The sequence below is a fragment of the Tympanuchus pallidicinctus genome, unplaced genomic scaffold, assembly GCF_026119805.1.
Source record: "Tympanuchus pallidicinctus isolate F22 unplaced genomic scaffold, pur_lepc_1.0 scaffold32, whole genome shotgun sequence".
In the NCBI taxonomy this organism is placed as follows: Eukaryota; Metazoa; Chordata; class Aves; order Galliformes; family Phasianidae; genus Tympanuchus; species Tympanuchus pallidicinctus.
Window position 1 is genome coordinate 2,638,011 of NW_026294750.1, and position 18,524 is coordinate 2,656,534.

At 51.7% G+C, this 18,524-nt stretch overlaps 1 protein-coding gene across 10 annotated transcripts in view; it reads left to right on the forward strand.

Annotated features, from left to right (window-relative positions):
* PLXNA2 (plexin A2) overlaps positions 1-18,524 on the forward strand; it is a 341,299-nt gene that overhangs the window by 297,490 nt on the left and 25,285 nt on the right. For 9 of the 10 annotated variants that reach the window (XM_052698228.1, XM_052698222.1, XM_052698220.1 and 6 more), the window contains 9 exons: positions 2,176-2,299; positions 3,004-3,157; positions 3,680-3,776; positions 5,515-5,629; positions 10,071-10,271; positions 11,527-11,623; positions 11,968-12,152; positions 15,232-15,383; positions 17,965-18,082. In XM_052698228.1, the coding sequence (XP_052554188.1) occupies positions 2,176-2,299; positions 3,004-3,157; positions 3,680-3,776; positions 5,515-5,629; positions 10,071-10,271; positions 11,527-11,623; positions 11,968-12,152; positions 15,232-15,383; positions 17,965-18,082 (1,243 nt within the window). Of the gene's footprint in view, positions 1-2,175; positions 2,300-3,003; positions 3,158-3,679; positions 3,777-5,514; positions 5,630-10,070; positions 10,272-11,526; positions 11,624-11,967; positions 12,153-12,424; positions 12,930-15,231; positions 15,384-17,964; positions 18,083-18,524 lie in introns of those variants that run through there. The other variant, XM_052698229.1, reaches the window with a different exon arrangement.

Sequence of the window (18,524 nt, forward strand, 5' to 3'; positions counted from 1 at the left end):
CTGATACTAATGAACTGCATCTTCATGAGCCACCTGGGAAGCAGGTAAAGGTTGTTATCTTCATTTTGCAGAGAGAAAACTCTCAATGTCAAGAGGAGAGCAGAGTGCTGTTTCCTCTGCCCACTTGGCTGTGACATTTGGGCATTAGCATCCTCCCGCCAACACTTTCTTCTCTGATGTCAATTCTCAGCCCTGCACTTCCTGCACTGCTTGAAGCAACCATCATGTTTTTTAGCCTTTGTCTTAAGGTGCAAACAATTGAGTTTATCTTGCTGTTCCTGAAGCCTCTGTCATATTTGTTGGGAGGCCCCAAGCGCTGGAGTGTTTGTATTTCATTTGTCATCTTTCTCCTCTAACTTGTGCGTTGTTCCCCTCCTGCCAGCTGCTCCAGCTGCTCGTGGCTCAGTGAGGGCAGGCTGGGATGCTCCTGCTGTGCTCTGAGAGCTGCCAAAGTGTTTGTTATGGGGTCTGGATTGTAAACAGCGACGCACTGGATGTGTGAGATGGATGCAGGGAGCAGTGCCTGCTCCAGGTGTGCTGCTCTCAGAGCCCTGAGTTAGGGATGAAGGCTCTGTTGTATGGCTGGGTGTTTGCACACACGTGTGCACACTGAGATTTGGAGAGCAGTGGTGCTCAAGAGTGAAACCATCTGTGGGGATTTTACAGCAGTGCAGACGCGTGGGTGACTCCATGGCATGGAGCTGCAGGGCTGGAGCACCTTGAGAGCAGACAGATGATCTGGGGCACTGAGGACACTGCTTTGGAAGGTGCTCAGCCACCTGTATGTGGCAGGTGCTCGTCCTCCTGCAGAGCTGCCCAGCATTCTCCCCATGGCAGGAGGAAGGCTCGCTCCTCCTCCTCTCATTCAAATGGTTCCTTGGGAGCAAGCAGAGGCCTCGAGGAGATCATTAAAGACTCTTCAGCCCCGTGGGATCCAAAACCCACAAGGCTCTTCCATATGCTGCTCTCTGCAAGTCTGTTATTGTCTACAGGCCTATTTATCTCTGTTAGGGCTGTTGCCATAAATAGTATGATAAAAAAGAGCCATTCCAGCGAGTCAATGAGATAAAGGCTCCAGTCAAGAGCTCACTTTAAAGCTATCTCAGAGATTCACTTAAACCTCAATAACTCTTCTTTTGGCAGGGTTCATATTTAGCTCCATTATGCTCCAGAAAAAGGGGCTGAGGAGAGCAGCAGTGTGTGCCGGGTGTCACACTGGGTGCTGGGAGAGATCATGGCAAACTTTTCTTATTAGAACACTGATGGCACGTGGGGCTGTTGGCAGTGCCTGCGTCCCCCACCTCTGCACCACGATTGTGAGTGGGGTCTGAGATGCTGCATGAGAAGTGATGAAGTTTGCTGGTAGTTGGGTAATGCATCAGAAGGGCGCTGTGTCATCTGCTGCCAGGGGGTGGGTTTTGAAGGGAGAGATTTTGCCTAAGTGACATGGAATAGAAAAACCCCCAAGGGACCCCAGTGCTGTGCTGTGTGATATCTGCCAGACACATGAACAGTCCTTCCCTGCCTCCCCAGTGTGCACTCCACTACCACTGGCATTAACTCAGGCACACGTTTCCCTGCAGCAGCTGTAGCTGCAGCCGTGGCACTGCCATGCTTTCCATTTTGGATCTGTTTCTGTCCTCTCCCTGTTCTCAAACTGGACTTGTTGTTCATGTTCTAGCCTGATTCTTCATCAACGTTTCATTGTGCTCTGAGGACACCTGCCATAAGAAAATAGGGGGTCATGGGATGCATTCCTGAGGGTAGGAACAGGAGGGATCTGGGAGCAGGGCAGGACAGCTGGTGAGGAGCAGCCTGCAGCCACCAGAGAGGAAATCCCTGCTGCTGGCACAATGCACTCCTCAGCACCAGGAAAAGTCAATTAATGAGCTGTATGCTTTTGTTTTAATTGGAATGAAGGCGTCACTTTGTTTCCGCTTTACGTTTTATTTTCTATACATCTAATGAGTTTATGGCTTGCAGGAACGAGGTCTGCAGGGCCCTTTGATCCTAACCTGGCAATCCATGCCTGGTCCTGGGCAGAGCATCACCCGCAGTCCTTCCCCTACCCAAAACTCTGCTCATCTTGCAGCTCCGTGCACTGATGTGCACTGTTGTGTGCTGATGATGTGCACTGCTGTGTGCTGATGATGTGCACTGCCGTGTGCTCCCCAGGTGCTCCCCACGGGACAGCTGTGAGAGGGCTGACGAGCCACACCGCTTTGCAGACAGCATCGGGCAGTGCATGAGCATCATGGTGCAGCCCAGCAGCATCTCCGTGTCGCAGCACAGCCTGCCGGTAAGCGCTCCACTCTCCAGTCTTTTTTCCCTTCCCACTGCACAACTGTTTTCCCATGAAGTCAGGCTTGCAGAGGGATGGGTTTGGAGAGCCAAGGGGGGAGAACGGGGTGCAGGGATCACAGCAACAAATTCCCCCTTCCCCATGGGCCCCAGCTCACATTTCTCTCGGTCTGGTTTCATGAACTGTTGAAAGGAAAGGCTTTGTTTCCCCAGAAGCTGTGCCCAGTGCTGGCTCTCTGAACCTCCCAGCTGCTTCTCCTGAGCTCCCGGTGCCCGTGGATGGGCTGCAGCAGCTGCAGCCTCTCCTGGGGCCGGGCTGCATGGGGAGCTCGCTGTTGCTGCTGCAAATGCTGGGAGCTGCTCCTGGCTGTGCAGGTCCCTGATACAGTTGAAGGTAGCAGGGGTTTGTAGGGCAAGCAGCTCCCTGAATTGCAAAGATTCAGTGAGATGTTTGTGCATCAATAGATTGTGCGTCATTGAATGACATCCAGGGGGACTTGAACAGGTTCAAAACTTGGGCCCACAAGAACAGATTGTGATTCAACAAAGCCAAGTACAAGGTGTTGGCTCGGGGTAATCCCAGGTCTTTGTACAGAGTGAGGTTTGAAGGGCTCAGATGCAGCAAAGCAGCAGTCCTGACTGCATGGAGCAGGTGGGGGCTGTCCCACTAACACACTGCTGATGTTCTGTGCCCCCATGCAGCTCAGCCTGCTGGTGAGCGATGCCCCGGACCTGGCAGCTGGTGTCACCTGCCTCTTTGGGAACCTGACAGAAGTAGAGGGTCAGGTGGTGGGCAGCCGAGTTGTGTGCGTCTCACCGGCTGCGAGGGATGTCCCAGCCATACCCGTGGATCAAGGTGAGCAAACAGCTTTGGATTGTTCCTCCATTAACAAGTGGCCGCTGTCGTGCTTTTCTCTTTCCATAAAGAGACTTGCACAAAACTCATTTTCTCCTTGGCATCCTTGTAGGTGTCAGCTGTGCTGATGTCTTTGTGTCGCCGCGACACGATACGGAGACTGAGAAGTGTTAAACTCAGGGAGCCAAGGTGGCAGGGCTGCTGCAGGTGTACCAAGCCCAGCAGTCTGCTCTTAATTAACTCAGGGCTGAGGCTCCCCAAAAGCACTGCTGATGGCCTTGCTTCTACTGTTATCTCCTAGCCTTGGGCTAGGCTGAGTTACTGGGCTTTTGTACAGGAGGCAGAATTCCAATATGGAACAGCATGTCATCCCAAACTTGTTTCAGCTGTGTCCTAAGGCAGATCCCCACCCCTCCCATGCATTTTGCTATCTGCTCTTATCTGTGTCAGAGGATTTGTGGCTGAATCCCCTGTGTTCCCACGTTACCTCTGGGCACTGACTGGCTCTGTCCTGCTCTGCAGACTGGTTCGGTGTGGTGCTGCAGCTGAAATCACAGGAGACGGGAAGAACATTCGTCAGCACCGAGTTCAAGTTCTACAACTGCAGTGCCCACCAGCTGTGAGTGCCCACCCTCCTTCCTGGGGTGCAGGGGGGGGGTCCTGGTGGGATGGGGTGCACCCTCCAGCCACGTGCAGGCAGCAGCCAGGTGCTTTGTACCTGCTGTGGATGGAAGCTCCAGCTCCCTGCCCTCTGAGCAGCCTGCAGCTCTCCTGCCTGCTGAGATAGAGGCTGCAGGAGCCTGAAAAAACCTTAACCTGCTGGTGCCCCCAAGCTGCTCCATCCTGCAACTGTGAATGTGGATGCTCTCAGAGGATGAAGCAGAACCAAGTCCAGGATGTGGGCTGGGAGCAGCAGGGCAGAACCCAGCACAGCAGTAGCGCTGGGCTGGAAGGCTCCATGCTGCTTTGAGCACAGTATGTGCTGTTCAGCCCCCTGCTCTGCTCACCCTGGCAGGCACACACATGGCTGTGTGTGAGCATCTGAAGTGTTTATAGATTTCTCTTTGGAAGCACAGCAAGCACCAAAGCACCCAAATGGAAGGCAGACAGGACCTGGCATGGGTCGGGCAGTGAGTAGCAGTGCCTGCAGGGTGGGCTGTGTCTCCCACAGCAGGGCTCAGCTCTCAGCTCTGCTTTTGGAGCATACTTTGCTGCCCGGTAGGAGTTGATAAGTGCCAGCATGGGGTCACTGAGAGAGCCTTTCTGCCCTGGATTTGAAGCCTTGTGCTATGGGAAGTTCCCTGCTGCACTTGGAAGAGGGCTGCGTGCTCTGGTGAGCTTGGCTAGCAGTGGGTTTTTCTAGGCATGCATTCAATATATGTTTTTTTCACTGCAGAGGCACCGGGATGAAAGAAGCCTTGAGGGTCCTCCAGCCCCCACTGCTGCCTCTCCCGGTGGTCTGCATCCCCTGCTCCAGTGCCTCCTGTTGTGCTGCAGTTTTGCACAGCTCTGTTCTTGCCCCCTGTCCCTCAGTGACAGCATTCCCTGCTCCTGCCATCACCTATGGTCCTGTCTGCGTCTTTGCTGGGTCCTCAGATTTGCCTGAGAGGTGACTTTATAGGACCCCTATTTTCTCCTCCATGTGGAGGTTTGGATCAGGAGAGGCAATGCATCTTTTCTGTCCCTTGGCTCCATCTGACCATGCCTTTCTCAAAGCTTGTGTTTGGAGACAAAGTGTGAACATGGTTGTAAATTCTGTAGCACTTACATCATCCTGAACTCATTATCAATGAGTTCAACAAGGGCACGAGCCAGCCTTGCAGGAATGAATCACAGCATGTGTAAAACAGAAAGGAATACGGGCCTGAGCCAGCACAGGAGGGGACCTGTTGATCAGAGTCCCTTCCCTGCAGCATGGCAGAGCAGGCAGGGGAGCAGCTGTGGTTGCACAGCAGCATGCACAGGGACTGTGGTGCATGGAGTGTGCACCCTGCGGGCATCTGGAGCTGGCTGGAGTGGTAGAGAGCTTTGTACCTGGTCAGGAAGGGGTAGGTTTTGCAGACAGCTTTTGCTAGACAATGTATTTGGATGCAGGTATTGTGAGCTCACCAGGCTCAGCTCTTGAGTGTGTGAATTGTCGTGGTCAGGGACCTTGCTGGTGGCTTCTGCTTTAAGTCCATTTTCACAAGATAAGGGAGAGTTGCACTGGAGACATTGACTCATTCTTGAAGCAAAGGAGAGGCAGCAGTCCTTAAAACCAGATCAGATCGAGAGGCCGTGTTCTGACTCAGGACTGGCTCACTCCTTGCAGCACGGGGCTCACAACCTGGTAACCCCTTCCTCCTTTCTCCCCCCAGGTGCCTCTCCTGTGTGAACAGTGCATTCCGCTGCCACTGGTGCAAGTACCGCAACCTGTGCACCCACGATCCCACCACCTGCTCCTTCCAGGAGGGACGGATCAACATCTCAGAGGTACCACGCTCTGCCTTCAGCTCTTTCTTGGTTGCTTTTCCTGTGGCACCGTGAGCAGAACCAGCGCTCTGTGAGGCTGTTTGACTTCACTCTGGTTTTGCATCTGGAAGTGCAGCTGCAAGCAGGAGCACGGCAGCCAAGTTTTGGTGCAGGACGAGTGATGTGCCTCAGCCTGAATGCTGAAGCTGATCCTGCCTTCAGTACGTGGGTCTGCTCAGGTTCAGTAATAACAGTAATTAATCTTTTAATTGCTGTAGTGCTTTCCTTTGGGATCTCAGGGGCTTTACAAAGCATGCAGGGTCTGCACAGCAGTGAGTGCAGTGCAGAGCTGCTGGTGGGGCTCGTGGTGCTTCGTTCTGGGACTGCTGGCAGCTTTGCAGCCGGGGCTGGAACCCAACTGCAAACTGATTAAGAAAGGAATTACAGATGCAAAGAGCCCCAGACTTTGGAAAAGAGAATTGCTTCAGGTTTCAAGCGCTGAGGACCAGAAGCGGTCTCTCTTAGCTGTTAATAAAAAGTGTGGGGCTCAATTCTAAGAAGGCTTTTAACACTTAGAAGGAGGCAAAGCCCATTATCGGCTTTGCCAGATCTTCTATGTTTCCTGAGGTAGAGGGATTTATGGAGGAAAAGAGTTTGTTAGCACTGATTCCTGATCAAAGTTACCACCAACCCTGCAGTTTGGGACCTTTGCATCTTGTCCGCTTCCTTGCAGCTGTATCCCAGCAGCAATGGGGCTGAGACAGAGCTGCATGGTGCTCTGCCATGTGGTTTCACCTAGCACAGAGCAGATGAACTGGGCAGCGACTGGTCCTGGTCCCTCTGCCCTTACACAGAGCTGTGGGGCAGATGGAGGGCTCCTAGGGACAGGATGGGCAATGCACACTGCCAGCCTCGTGCCACCCCGAGTGGGGACCATGGGATGCACTCACAAAGTGCAGTGAAGAGTCTCATGCAGGGTACAGACATCCAAGGAGAAGTGTCTGCTCTGGGGACAAACCAAAAGCTTTCCCAGTCCAGTTCAAAGCCGAGAGACTTCCTTTTAAGATAACAGGAGAAAGCAAAACCTTTGCTTTTGCTTCTCTCAAGGGCTGCGTGTTGTTTCTTTTTTCCTCCTTCACACTCAAAGCGTTGCCCTCTTCCAAGGCTGTACAATTGCAGTTCTCACTTTCATAGGTCTTCTGCCCCAGGATATCAGGAGTGTTTGACAAGTCTCTGCTAAAGTAGGACACGTCCCTTGCTTTGCTCCAGGAGTGCATGGGACTTGCCAGCAGTCGTACCTCTGCCCATCCCTGCTGGGCTGATGGGCAACCACAGCTCCCAGGCTTTGTCTTCCCCTTCCTTTCAAGTTCTCAGCCAGGATGTTATACAGTAATATAACACCCAGCGATGGTTTTTGATAAAGGCAAACAATAATGATATAAATACTCCACTACTTATCACGACTTCTCTGTACCTCTGAACGCACAGGTAAAACCAACCAACCAGCCAAACCCAAGTGTTTCTTTGAGGTGAATGAATGGCCACTAGTGTACACCTAATGCCCTTGCTGTGGGCATTTCATCCTGCATCAAACAAGTGCCTCCTGAAGAACTTCCTCTCCTAAAGCAATTCCAATCACAGTGGCTTCAGTGTGTAGTCTTATCAGCATCTTTCCCTTTGAATCCCAAGGTCTGTTGTGCACAGAGTCCTCTGCAGAGCTTCAGCCCACAGGGGTCACACGTGGAGCTCTGTGCCTGTGGCATCATGTTAGCACGTCCTGGGGGTTGGATTTGTGCCTGGGTGGCTCACGGCTATGATGTGTTGCTGTAAATACATAGGATGTGTTGCTGTAAATGTACGAAACGCAGAGATGAAGAGGAATGTGGACGCAGACATATTTGTACACCCATCTCAATGGAGAGCTAGAACCAAATAAATCCCATTAGTTTCCCAGAATGTGGGATCCCTTCCTGCTTTGATGTGTGGATAATGCCATTTCCACATGTGAGATGCTGAATCAGGGGAGCGGAGCATTTCAGATTCTGGAAGTTAAGTGCAGAACCAGATTTAAGCTCTGTTCTGACTCTGTGGATTTGGGATTTAAATTATTGCTGCTTTTAGAGCAACGTCTTTGCACCTGGCTGTGCCCTTTGATGCTAAGCACTGCTCGATGCACCTTGAAGGATATAGAACAAGCCAAACCTTCCTGGTACCTGTTCCTACCATCCTCAATTTGAATGCCTAAATGGGAACTGGTGCATGAGATGCAAGCAGGGGCTGCATTTCCATCCCTTGAAGTCATCACACGGCTTTGCTGGGTCCCATCTCACTTCTGAGAGTGAAGCCCAGCACAAAGCAATGCCAACAGTCCCTCTGCTGCTGCCTTGCTTTGCACGTCTGGTTTCTAAGGAGTGAGATCTGCTCTCCTCTCTGATGGCATAAATGGAGAGTAATGTGTCTCCGTGAGTGATGGGGACCGTAATTTATATCATTGGGAGCGCATCTGTGAGCCAAGAGTTTACATTCATGTGCCAGGATCGTTTATGTTCAGAGCTCTGAAATGTGTGCAGCTAGTTAACATTTGTAGAGGCCTTTCATATTTTTAGATTAAAAAAATGGAAGAAATGTTGTTTTTCCTTCCATTTGGGTGAAATCCTTCAGTCAAAAGCAATGCCTGCCATTTCCAGGCACTCTTTTTGCAAACAAGAGCGAGGTTTGACCCACTAAAAGCACTCTGTTAAACACAAATAGTAACCATGGGTGCTCTGCTCTGCTCCACAGGCAGATGCTTATCTCTGGCGTTTAAGGTATTTATAGACCTCGGAATCTTTGAGGCTAAAAAGTGTTGCAGAAGCATAAAATGTCTTTGTGAACTCTGCACAGCTCTGAGTTTTCCCCAAGTCTGTGCCACCCGTGCATCACTTTTCTCCAGCGGATCCTCCAAGCTGTGTTTGTTCTGCTTTACAGAAGTCAAGGAGGATAATGAGGGAATTCAGCGCGTGTTTGTTTAGTGATTGGAGGTAATAACAGCCTTCCTGGCTCGGGGCAGGCTTTAGTCCTGGTGAATTAAAAAACAACGACACAAAGTAAAGGGATGCTGGAGCAAATTGCTGGGCACCTCGTGGTTTGCATCACCATGCAATGAAGGGCTCCCCACTGCTGCTCCCCTGATGGTGGCTCGCCATGGGTTGGGTGCAAAGAGGAGCAAAGTCTGTGCTGGCAGCTGGGTGGGGAGCGCTGTGCATCCCAGACTGCAGCACCTCGGAGGTGGGATTCCCCCCAGCCTGCAGTTCTGAGTTGTGCTCCCCCTCCCAGCACCGCCAGCTTTCTGCTGCTGGAGCTCAAACCGCTCCTGGCTGTTAATCCGTGAAAGTCTCTGTTAGAAATAAAATAAAAAATATATAAGGAAAAGTGCCTCTAAAAAGGTTTACGAGGCAGCAGTTTAAGCTACCAACTCCTCCGTGCTCGGGCAGCAGCTGGTTCTCATTGACAACTTGCCCGAGCCGGGAGCTGGGCTGGGAGCGCAGTCCTGATGCCATCAGTGCAGTGCAGAATTCCTGCCTGGATGCATCCCAGCAAAGCTGGCTTTAGGGCTGGGCAGGAGAGCTGCAGTGCCAGCATGGGATTTGGCAGAGCAGAGGGAAGCATCCGTCAGTTTTTTTCACTAAAACTTCAGCGTGGGATTAATCACAGAGTGTCAGTTACTTACAGGTATTTAGGTACCTATTTCCATCAGATCAAAGCAAATTAGAGCTAAATGGGATGTAAATGCTTCTGATGGTCAGAGCCTTTGTCTCTGCATGTTGCAGTCCCTGGGACAGAAATCGAGCAAACCCTGCATGCATCTCACAGTGAGACATGAGGAGGAGATCATCTTTAGGATGTTGAGATATTATGGGAGAAATGTCATGCATTTACCAGGCACCAGCAGCCCTCGTTGTGGCTCATCACAGATTGCTGTGTACAGCCCCATCCATCTCATGCTTGGGTGTGCTGCTCTACAGTGCAACAGTGTTTGCAGGAGGATTCCCTTTCTTTGCTTGGAGCATCTTCAGCAGTGAAGTCTCAAGCTCCTGCAATAGCAAATGTAACAAAAATAGCAATATGAACAGCAGCATTAACGTTAAAAGTGGCTGCTGATTTACAATTGCATTATTTTGGCCAGATAGTGGCAGAAGTGGAAACAATTCACGCTTCTCTACTTAATGCTTTAATTACTGTGCTTAGTTATAAGAGCCCACCACCACCCACTGCCATGCTTTCAGTACACACAGTTCCAGTTCTTCTCTCCCTCATTGCAATCTCACTGATGTTTGAAACATTCCCACCTGGTTTTCAATGGAGAATATAAAGGACCGCTTCCAGTTTCGTGGCACTGTGTTCATCCCAAGGCTCAGCACCGTCCTGGAGCTGCTCTGTATCCCCGCACACCACAAACCGACGTCTCTTCTTCCACTTCCAGGACTGCCCCCAGCTCTTCCCCACCGAGGAGATCCTGATCCCGGTTGGAGAAGTGAAACCCATCACTTTGAAAGCCCGGAATCTTCCACAACCTCAATCTGGCCAACGTGGCTACGAATGTGTGCTGAACATCCAGGGCGTCATCCACCGCGTGCCCGCGCTGCGCTTCAACAGCTCCAGCGTGCAGTGCCAGAACAGCTCGGTGAGCACAAAGCTGCCTCCTGGTTTAGCTGCACTGACCTGTGTGTGTGGCACACTGCAGTGCCCAGAGTGGGCTGCTGCTGAGGAGGAGGTGGGTTTGGCTGGGGGGGAGGGGAGGATTCAGTGCCTGAAGGCGGGGTGTAAGAAACAGGACAGACTCGGGTAGCAGGGTGATAGGACCAATGGGGAATGGATTCAAACTTAAAGAGGGGAGATTTAGATTGGATATAAGTAAATAATGGCAGTGAGGTGTTGGCCAGAGGGGTGATGGAGTTCCGTCCCTGCAGACCCTTGAGCACCTGAGCATCTGGTGGAGCTGTGGCTGCTCCTCTTCAGTGCAGGGCAATGGGAGCAGATGGCCTTTAAAGGTCCCTCCCAACTCAAACCATTCTATATTTTATGATTCTGTGAATCACCTGGGGGTGCTGCTAAGAAGCAGGTGGGGAAGGCAGCTCTGCCCTGCATAGGATGGGGCTCAGCAGATGGCAGGGGCTCTTCAGAGGGGTTGCAGGGCGCCCATGGTTGGGTTTGGCCATCAGCACAGGGAACTTTGGGTGTGCTTTAATATTCAGTGCAGACAGTCTTAAATTGTTAATCAAGTTTTGAATTTTTTAAAGTTGTGCTGGGTATTTATACATCACTGGCTGTCTGTGGGCCTTGCAGCTTGGTGGCTAATAAATGTATTAATACCGTGTAGCACTTCTCCCATCCAGAGCGATTTATAAACATTAGGGGAGCGCTTTTTCCTCCTGTTAGGCTGATGGGAAGTGGTAGGTAGAGAGTTTAAGGGCAATTCTGCACGAACATCTCCATCAGCTGAGCAGAGGATGTGGTTTTGTAACAACTCAGTGAAGCCCAGCAAGGTAAAACCCTGGAACCAAGTGTGAGTTAAAGAAGGACAGCACTGCATGGAGCAGTCTGCCTCAATGGCAGTGGTTTTTTAAGCCTTTTTAGTGGCTCTTAATGAACTGGAGGGGCCATATTGATGAGCTGGGGCTGAGCAACAGGAGCAGCTGCTGCAAGGGGAGGAATTAATCCATTACCTCTCTCAGGGACTAGGTCTGATTTAATTATCTGCACACAGTGAGGAGGAGGGAGGCAAAGCAAGACCCTGAAGCTGGAATGTGGAAATGGTGGTGGATCAGCGACCAGCATGTGATGCAGAGAATAATCACTGCTTCTTAAAAAACCCTCCCTTCCTGGCAGTATCTCTGATGCACACTCCCAAGCGTTTCATTCTTCCTCTTCTTCTCCAGTATCTCTACGATGGGATGGACATCAGCAACTTAGCAGTGGACTTTGCTGTGGTGTGGAATGGGAACTTTGTCATTGACAACCCGGAGGATGTGAAAGGTAATGTGGGCTGTGGGGGCTGCTGGGGGCTTGGGCAGTGAGGGCAGGGGCAGCTCCATACCATGGCAATGGGAAAACCACTGAAAGCCCTGAAATGAAAGCTGTAAAAGCAATCTATAGAAAGAATGACTTCTAGAAAACATCCAATGCTTCTAATTACAGCTGTTATGAAACTTTGTCCAGGACCTCATCTGGGAGCACTCATGGAACCCAGACCAGGCTACCTGGGGAGTGTGGGTGGTTTCAGGGAGCTGCTCCTTAATTCAGTTCCTTGGGGCAACCTCAGTGTTTGCGGAGGGTTGGGAGCACCACTCAGCACTGCGCTCTCTGCTCTCTCCCCACAGTGCACCTTTACAAGTGCGCAGCACAGCGTGAGAGCTGCGGGCTCTGCCTGAAGGCCGACCCCAAATTTGAGTGTGGGTGGTGCAGCGGGGAGGGCAGGTGCACCCTGAGGCCCCATTGCAGCCCCCAGCCCTGGCTCGACTGGTCCAGCAGGAACGTCAAATGCTCCAACCCACGCATCTCTGAGGTAAGAGCACTCAGCTGTGCATCCCGCTGGCGCTGGGTGGGCTCAGGGCTGTCTCCATCTCCTATCTGAAGGGTGGAGGGTTCAGTGCCCCAGTGCTGAGCACTGTGGATGCATCGCAGCCAAGCAGGGTGTGGTGCACAGCTCCATTGCGTGGCTGTCGCTCTCTGCCCTGCTGCTGGCATTGGGGTGACCACCACGGGCTGGCACAGGAATGCTGATTAAACCAGAGAGTTAATTAGGCTGCAGCTGACGTGTCTGATGTTCGCTTTCAGACCGCTGAGGGATGCAAAGCGCTCCCAGGAGCTTTTCCACAGCAAAGCTGCTCGTGGGCTGTTAGCGCTGCTGCTAAGAGTGACACTGCTGTCAGGAGGGAATGAAATATTTTGCCGTCTTGCTTAATTAACTCCCCCAAACCCCTGAGCAGCCAGGTCGAAGGAGAATGACAGAGGCCCAGGAGAAACACTGCGAGGTCGATATCCCTAATCCCAAACCCTCTGGGCACAGAGGTCAGCTCCTGTCTCTTTCCCCTTTGCCCAGAGAAGTGTTTATGGTGCTCTTGGAAATGGTGGGACTGTTGCAGCCTTGGGTTCTGTAGATGTCACCTGAGATTTTGGTGTTCCCCAGGTGCCACTTGAAGCATTCATTGCTATTGGGCTCTGGACCAAAAGCCCAGCACAGAAGCATATGGGATGTACTCAGTCCTTGTTTTGCACTGAGACCCTCTAACGTTACAAAACTTCCACCCGGCCTGTGGTCCTGGCAATAAATAAATAAAAGTCAGTTTTCTTGCGAACAAGCGGCACTCTGATCTCCTATTCACTTATTTGAAGGCCTCATTAATATAACATCAGTGCAACAAACAGCTGAAGGGGGGGCAGTGTCAGCCTGAATAATGGAGTTGCTCTGCGGAGATAACAATTAGGTTCTGAATGTGCCATCAGCCAAGGCAGAGAGGAGGAGGGATCATGCAGTGATGACAGTGCTCGTCTGCTGGCTCCTGCTGGGCTCATCAGCTGGGATGGGGCTGCTTGGAGCAGTGGGGAAAGGACAAAGAGTGAAGGTGACTGTGGCTGGAGAGGGGGCAGGGGGTTTTCTCTGTGCACCCAAACAGATGCTCACTGTAGTGCAGGAGTGGTGCAGGCTGTGGAAAGACAGCACTGGTCTGAGTCTCGCTGTCTCATGCTCATTGTGGCTAAATCTTGTGTTATAGAATCATTAAGGTTGGAAAAAAAGCACTGGGATCATTTAGTCCAACCATCAACCCATCACCACCGTATGTCAGCTTGTGCAGGAGGTGGGGCTGAGGCCCTGCGCCCTCTGTTATTAAAGCAGCACGCTCTGCAAGGTGGGGAGAGCTGCTGCACTGCAGCATCCCAGTGGGCCACAGTGTGTGAGCTGCTGAGCTACCAAGTCATGAAGGCAGGTGGAAGCGAGCAGCTCAGTGTTGTTGGCTGGGTGCTCTTCCTCCCAGTGCTCCCCATCCTGCACAGCAGCCCCGGGTGCCCCACGATGGACCTTGAAGGCTTCTCCTCTTTCTGAGATTTTGACTGAATCTCTCCAGCTGCAATTAATTGAATGCATCTGTTCTAACCCTGGGGCTGCTTTATGGCACAGTTACTTCAAAACTGTTCAATTAGCGACCACTAAAATCTAGGTCGAGTGGAGCTCCATATTGGGGATTTTCCAGGTCAGGACGTTTTCAAAATACAGCATCAGCCCCTCATTGTTTGGTGAGGCCATTGGCTGCGCTCCGGTTGGGGAACGGCGAGCTGTGGCTGTTTGTTGGAGATGGGAAGGGACCGAGGAGCCAATGAGCAGTGCAGTGCTACAACAAAACACGTCTTAACGTAATCTGGAGCTGCAAAGGACAGTTGTAGCTGTCAAGTATGTGAACCGCCAGGCTCAGGTGATCCCTGGTGATGGGAGCATTAGTGGTGCAGCCTTCAGGACTCGGCGTAATGCGCTGCAGCTTGGTTTGTAGCATGCCTTGTGGGCACGCAGAGCTAAGTGCTACAAGGCTCCCCGTGTGGTGTGGGTTACAGCACACAGCAGTGCATGGGGGTGGGTTGGAAACCTCGGTTTGGGGAGAGAGGGAAGCAGAAATGGAAGCTCTGGGGAAGGTGCAGGAAAAGCAGCCGGGCAGAAGCACCAAGGAAAGGTCTTGGGGAGCTGAAATCTTGTGCCAAAAGTGAGGATGGAACCAACGTGCAGAATTAAGATTTATCCATTAAGTTAATTGAAGTGCATTATTATAGATTATGTTGTTTATTAATACCAGCTGTAGCACTGGGAAGATTAGTAGCTCACCCGAGAGCGGTGGCAGATTCAAAACAGTTGTTTAAGAGTCTTGGGTCCCAAACTTGAGCCTATATGTTGTTGTAATTTGTACTGCTCATGGAAGAGAGTGTTGTCCTTGATGAAAGGCTGTAGGAGCAGAGCTGACTGAGGCTCAGGCAGGCTATAAGCAGGCAGCTTTAGAGCACACACCTCACCCTTCAGCATTTTGAGCCACTTGAGGTGTCAGCTTACTGATAAATGTGCTATCTGCATTCAGAGAGCAGCCAAGGCAGAAGGTAACAAAGTTCTCCACAGCAGCAGGCAACTGCTGGAAGGTTATTTGCTGCCTTATGTAGTATGTGAAAAGCAGCCAGGCTTCTGCTTCACACAGAGCTGGGACCTGATGGCCAGCCTGGAGAGCAAGAAGAAAATGCACAAGCAGTAGAAGCAAGGACGGGTGCCCTGGGAGGAGGATAGGGATGTTGGTGGGCTGTGTAGGAACAGGGTCAGGAAAGTCAAGACCCAAATGGAACTGGACTTGGCAAGGGGTGCAAAGAAGAACAAGAAAGGCTTCTACAGGTCCATAAAACAGAGGAGTTGGACTAGATGACCATGTTCACACAATTCTGTGATCCTTCTTCTCCCCGGGGGTGGCATTGTCCCTCTGTGTCTCCCTCAGGACAACGCATGTGGGTTCCAGCTTTGTTGACTGCTCAGTGAATGCGGCAGGCAGGGTGGGATCTGCCTCCAACCCAGGGGGCTCTGCAGAAAGCAGCCTGACCCCTGTTGTGCTTCCCTTTAGATCCTGACGGTGTCGGGACCCCCAGAAGGAGGCACCAGAGTGACCATCCGTGGCGTCAACCTGGGCCTGGACTTCTCAGAGATTGCCCGTGGTGTGCAGGTGGCAGGAGTGCCGTGTGCTCCTCTGCCGGAGCAGTACATCATCGCCGAGCAGTGAGTGACCTCAACTTATGGACACAACACCTCCACCACCTCCCAGCCCCACAGCAGTGCAGGAACAGGGTTGGCTGAGGTGCTGGGTGCTTGCTGGGGGGGGGGGGGTTAAGCAGCCCTGTAAGCTTTCACAGAGTGTTTTGTTTCCTTCTGCGCTGCTTTGCTAAGCAACTTTCCTTCTGAGGCTCTGCCCCCTCCGCTCCCCTTGTGCTTGAGATGCAGCTGGCACTGCAGGCTGTGTGCTGCCATTTGTTAGGCGCGAGGTGCTGACAGCCACCTCATCCGAGCAGCCCTCTGTTGGAGCCCATTCATTTATTTCACTAAGAAAAAATGTCAGCCAAAAATTAGAAAATAGGCTTGTAACAGAGGACGGGCGAATAAAGCTCCTACGGTGACACTGATCCTGCTGGGGAGGGCTGGTGCCACTGCTGGGAGCAGGATGGTGCAGGGGGTGCCAGGGCTGCTCGTGGGGACGCTCACAGCAGCATGGATGTGCCCTGGGAGCAGCTGTAAACCACCATCCTCTGGCATTGCCATCCATTTGGTGGGTCCCAGTCTGATCCACCCGTCACCAAGATGTGTTGTCAGTGCAGTTTTGCTCATTGCTCTTACCTGTACCATGGATCTCCCTTCCCCGATCCATCAGCATTGCCATCACTGCATGAAGGGCACTGCAGAGCTGCTCAGCACCATCAGTGCCTGCTCAGCTCCAGGCATGTGCAGAGCAGTCAGTGCCCGTGGCTGGCGCTGTTCCACCAAGCAGAATTTTGTTGTATCTTATTTTTCAGATAAAGGACAGAATATGATAAAACTTCCCTCCTTTGATGGTACGAAGCCCTGATTTTATAATCATGACTCTAATTACGGCTCTTGAGCTTTCAAAGTTTGTTAACATCATTAAAACATTTACCCTGGGCAGATAACAGCAAGCGTTAGCATGAGAGCTGCCTTTTAAAGATGAATACAGATAAAAGGACCCTCTTAAGGCTTCTGTGGGCAGACTGAATTCCAAGACTGTAATGACTCACCATATGCTCCAGCCACGCAATCTATCAGCCAGCAATTAGGTTAATGTTGGTGAAAGGGCCACTTAGCCCAGCAATCAGCACCCTACAGCGGTGCCGAATGCATCATTTTGTAACAAGGTACCTGCTGGGGATTTGGCTTTGATTGGGAATCAGGATCAGGTGCACCGGGGTCACTCCACCCCCTGCTGCTTCCTTCCTGCCTGGTGTTGCATGAGGAATGCATGCAGTGCCTGTGGGTGCTGCTTTGCTGGGAAGCATCAAGAATTGTTGTGTTTCCTCCCATGGGTGGCACTTGGTGGATGCATCCTCTTGCATACCTGCTGCAGGATTGCTGGGATCATCCCAGCCTGCAAGCCCTGACCCTACAGCAGGCCAAGCAACAAAGCAGCAGTGGAGAGTAGAGACATGCCATGGCCATGGCTGGATAAAGGCAGAGTGAGGAGCACGTGGCACTCTGAGGCACTTCCCTTTGTGTTCTCTAAAGACAGCATCTCTCTGGGCAACCCATTTTCATGTGCAGCAATGAGGTGCACATCAGAGCTCGTTATTAGCATGTGTGTATTTTGTTGGGCCTCCTGGCAGCACCTGTGCCTGCAGTCTGCAGGTTCTTTCGTCTCTTTATTTTCTTTTACCTGCAGTGAATTTAGTGCTGCTGAAATTCTGCCTTCACAGATTGGAGCCTTTCATGCGTTCTCATGTGGTCGGGGGAAAAGCAAGCAATTCCCCTCCTGCTTTGCAAAAGCACCTTCAGCTGCAGTGAGGGAGGGGAATTTGGCTTTTTTCTCTGGCTCCTGAGGCTGAACATCATTGAGCATTTCCTTGCCTGTGCTGCTGCTCCTGCACGTTGTAGCTTTCTCGTACCCCCAGGCCTCTCTCCAGGATGCTCATGACCTTTTTCCATGGGAGCAAGCAGCAATCCCTCCAAGTGTAGCAGAGGAGCCCTGCCAGCCCTTTGCAAACCTCTCCCTGCATCTCCAGCAGACTTGCTGTCATTGCCAGGGGCCGTGGGTTGCAGCTTTAAGCCATCACAGTGCACCCCAGCAGCTCCTGCTCAGGCTTTCAGTGACCCCTCAGGATGCCCCCAGGACGCAGAGGGACACAGGACTCATGGCGGTGCTTTACCCTGACCCTGTTATCCATGTGGGTGCATTGTGCAGCAGCTCTCCCTGCCTGCACCGTGCTTTCTCATCCCCAAGCAGGTTTCTGTGTTTTTGATTAACTGGGAGACTGCAGTGTGAGCTGTTCCCTTAATGAACTCATCTGTTACTCTAAGGACTTAGCACTCACTTTGCTACTGGCTAATATATTGCCATTAGTGCTCTGCTTTGCTCTGGAGTTTACAGCTTGTAATAATTATGTCTAATTTTGATTTTATTTTTTTTTTTTCCCTTGAAATTACTATGTGGGGGTAAAAATAGACTCAGTAATTAACTCCTTCCAAAAGAAGCAGATATCAGAGTAAAAGAGGGGAAAGGAGAAAAATAACACAGCGAGCAGCCAGCCCTGTGCTAGCAGCCCCTGGCAAACCCTCACTGCAGCGTTTCTGCTTCCAGGATCGTCTGTGAGATGGGGCAGGCACTCCCTGGGATCAGCTCTGGCCCAGTGCTTCTGTGCATCGGAGAGTGCAAGCCTGAGTTCACGGCCAAGTCGGTGCAGCACTACACATTTGTGGTGAGTTCCTTACGCTGGGGGGGCTGAGCACGTCTCTGTTGCACCTGAGGCAAACCCATGCTTTTCCAGTGCTTTCACCCTGGCATTGCATGAGCAGCGCATTGGCAGCCCTTCACCGTGCTCCCAAGGTGTAAAGCTCACACAGGCCTACAGAAGAAGCAGTGTTTAGGTAGGAGGCTTTGCACGGCATTTGCTTCCAGCTTTGTGCCTCTGAATAATGGCAAGCTTTGAATTGCTGCTCAGGGCTCCTCCAAGCAAAGTGGGTTGTGTGCTCAGAGCAGGGCTGCTTTGCAGAGCTGTGCTCGAGGACTCCTGTACATGTGGTCTTGTCATGGGGTTGCGGTCAGGACTCAAAATCTTCCTGTGTTTTGGGGAAGGAAGAGTAAAGAAGGAGCCTTGTTATAGGGAAGAAATCTCTGCTGTTGCTTCTTGCTGGTTTTGA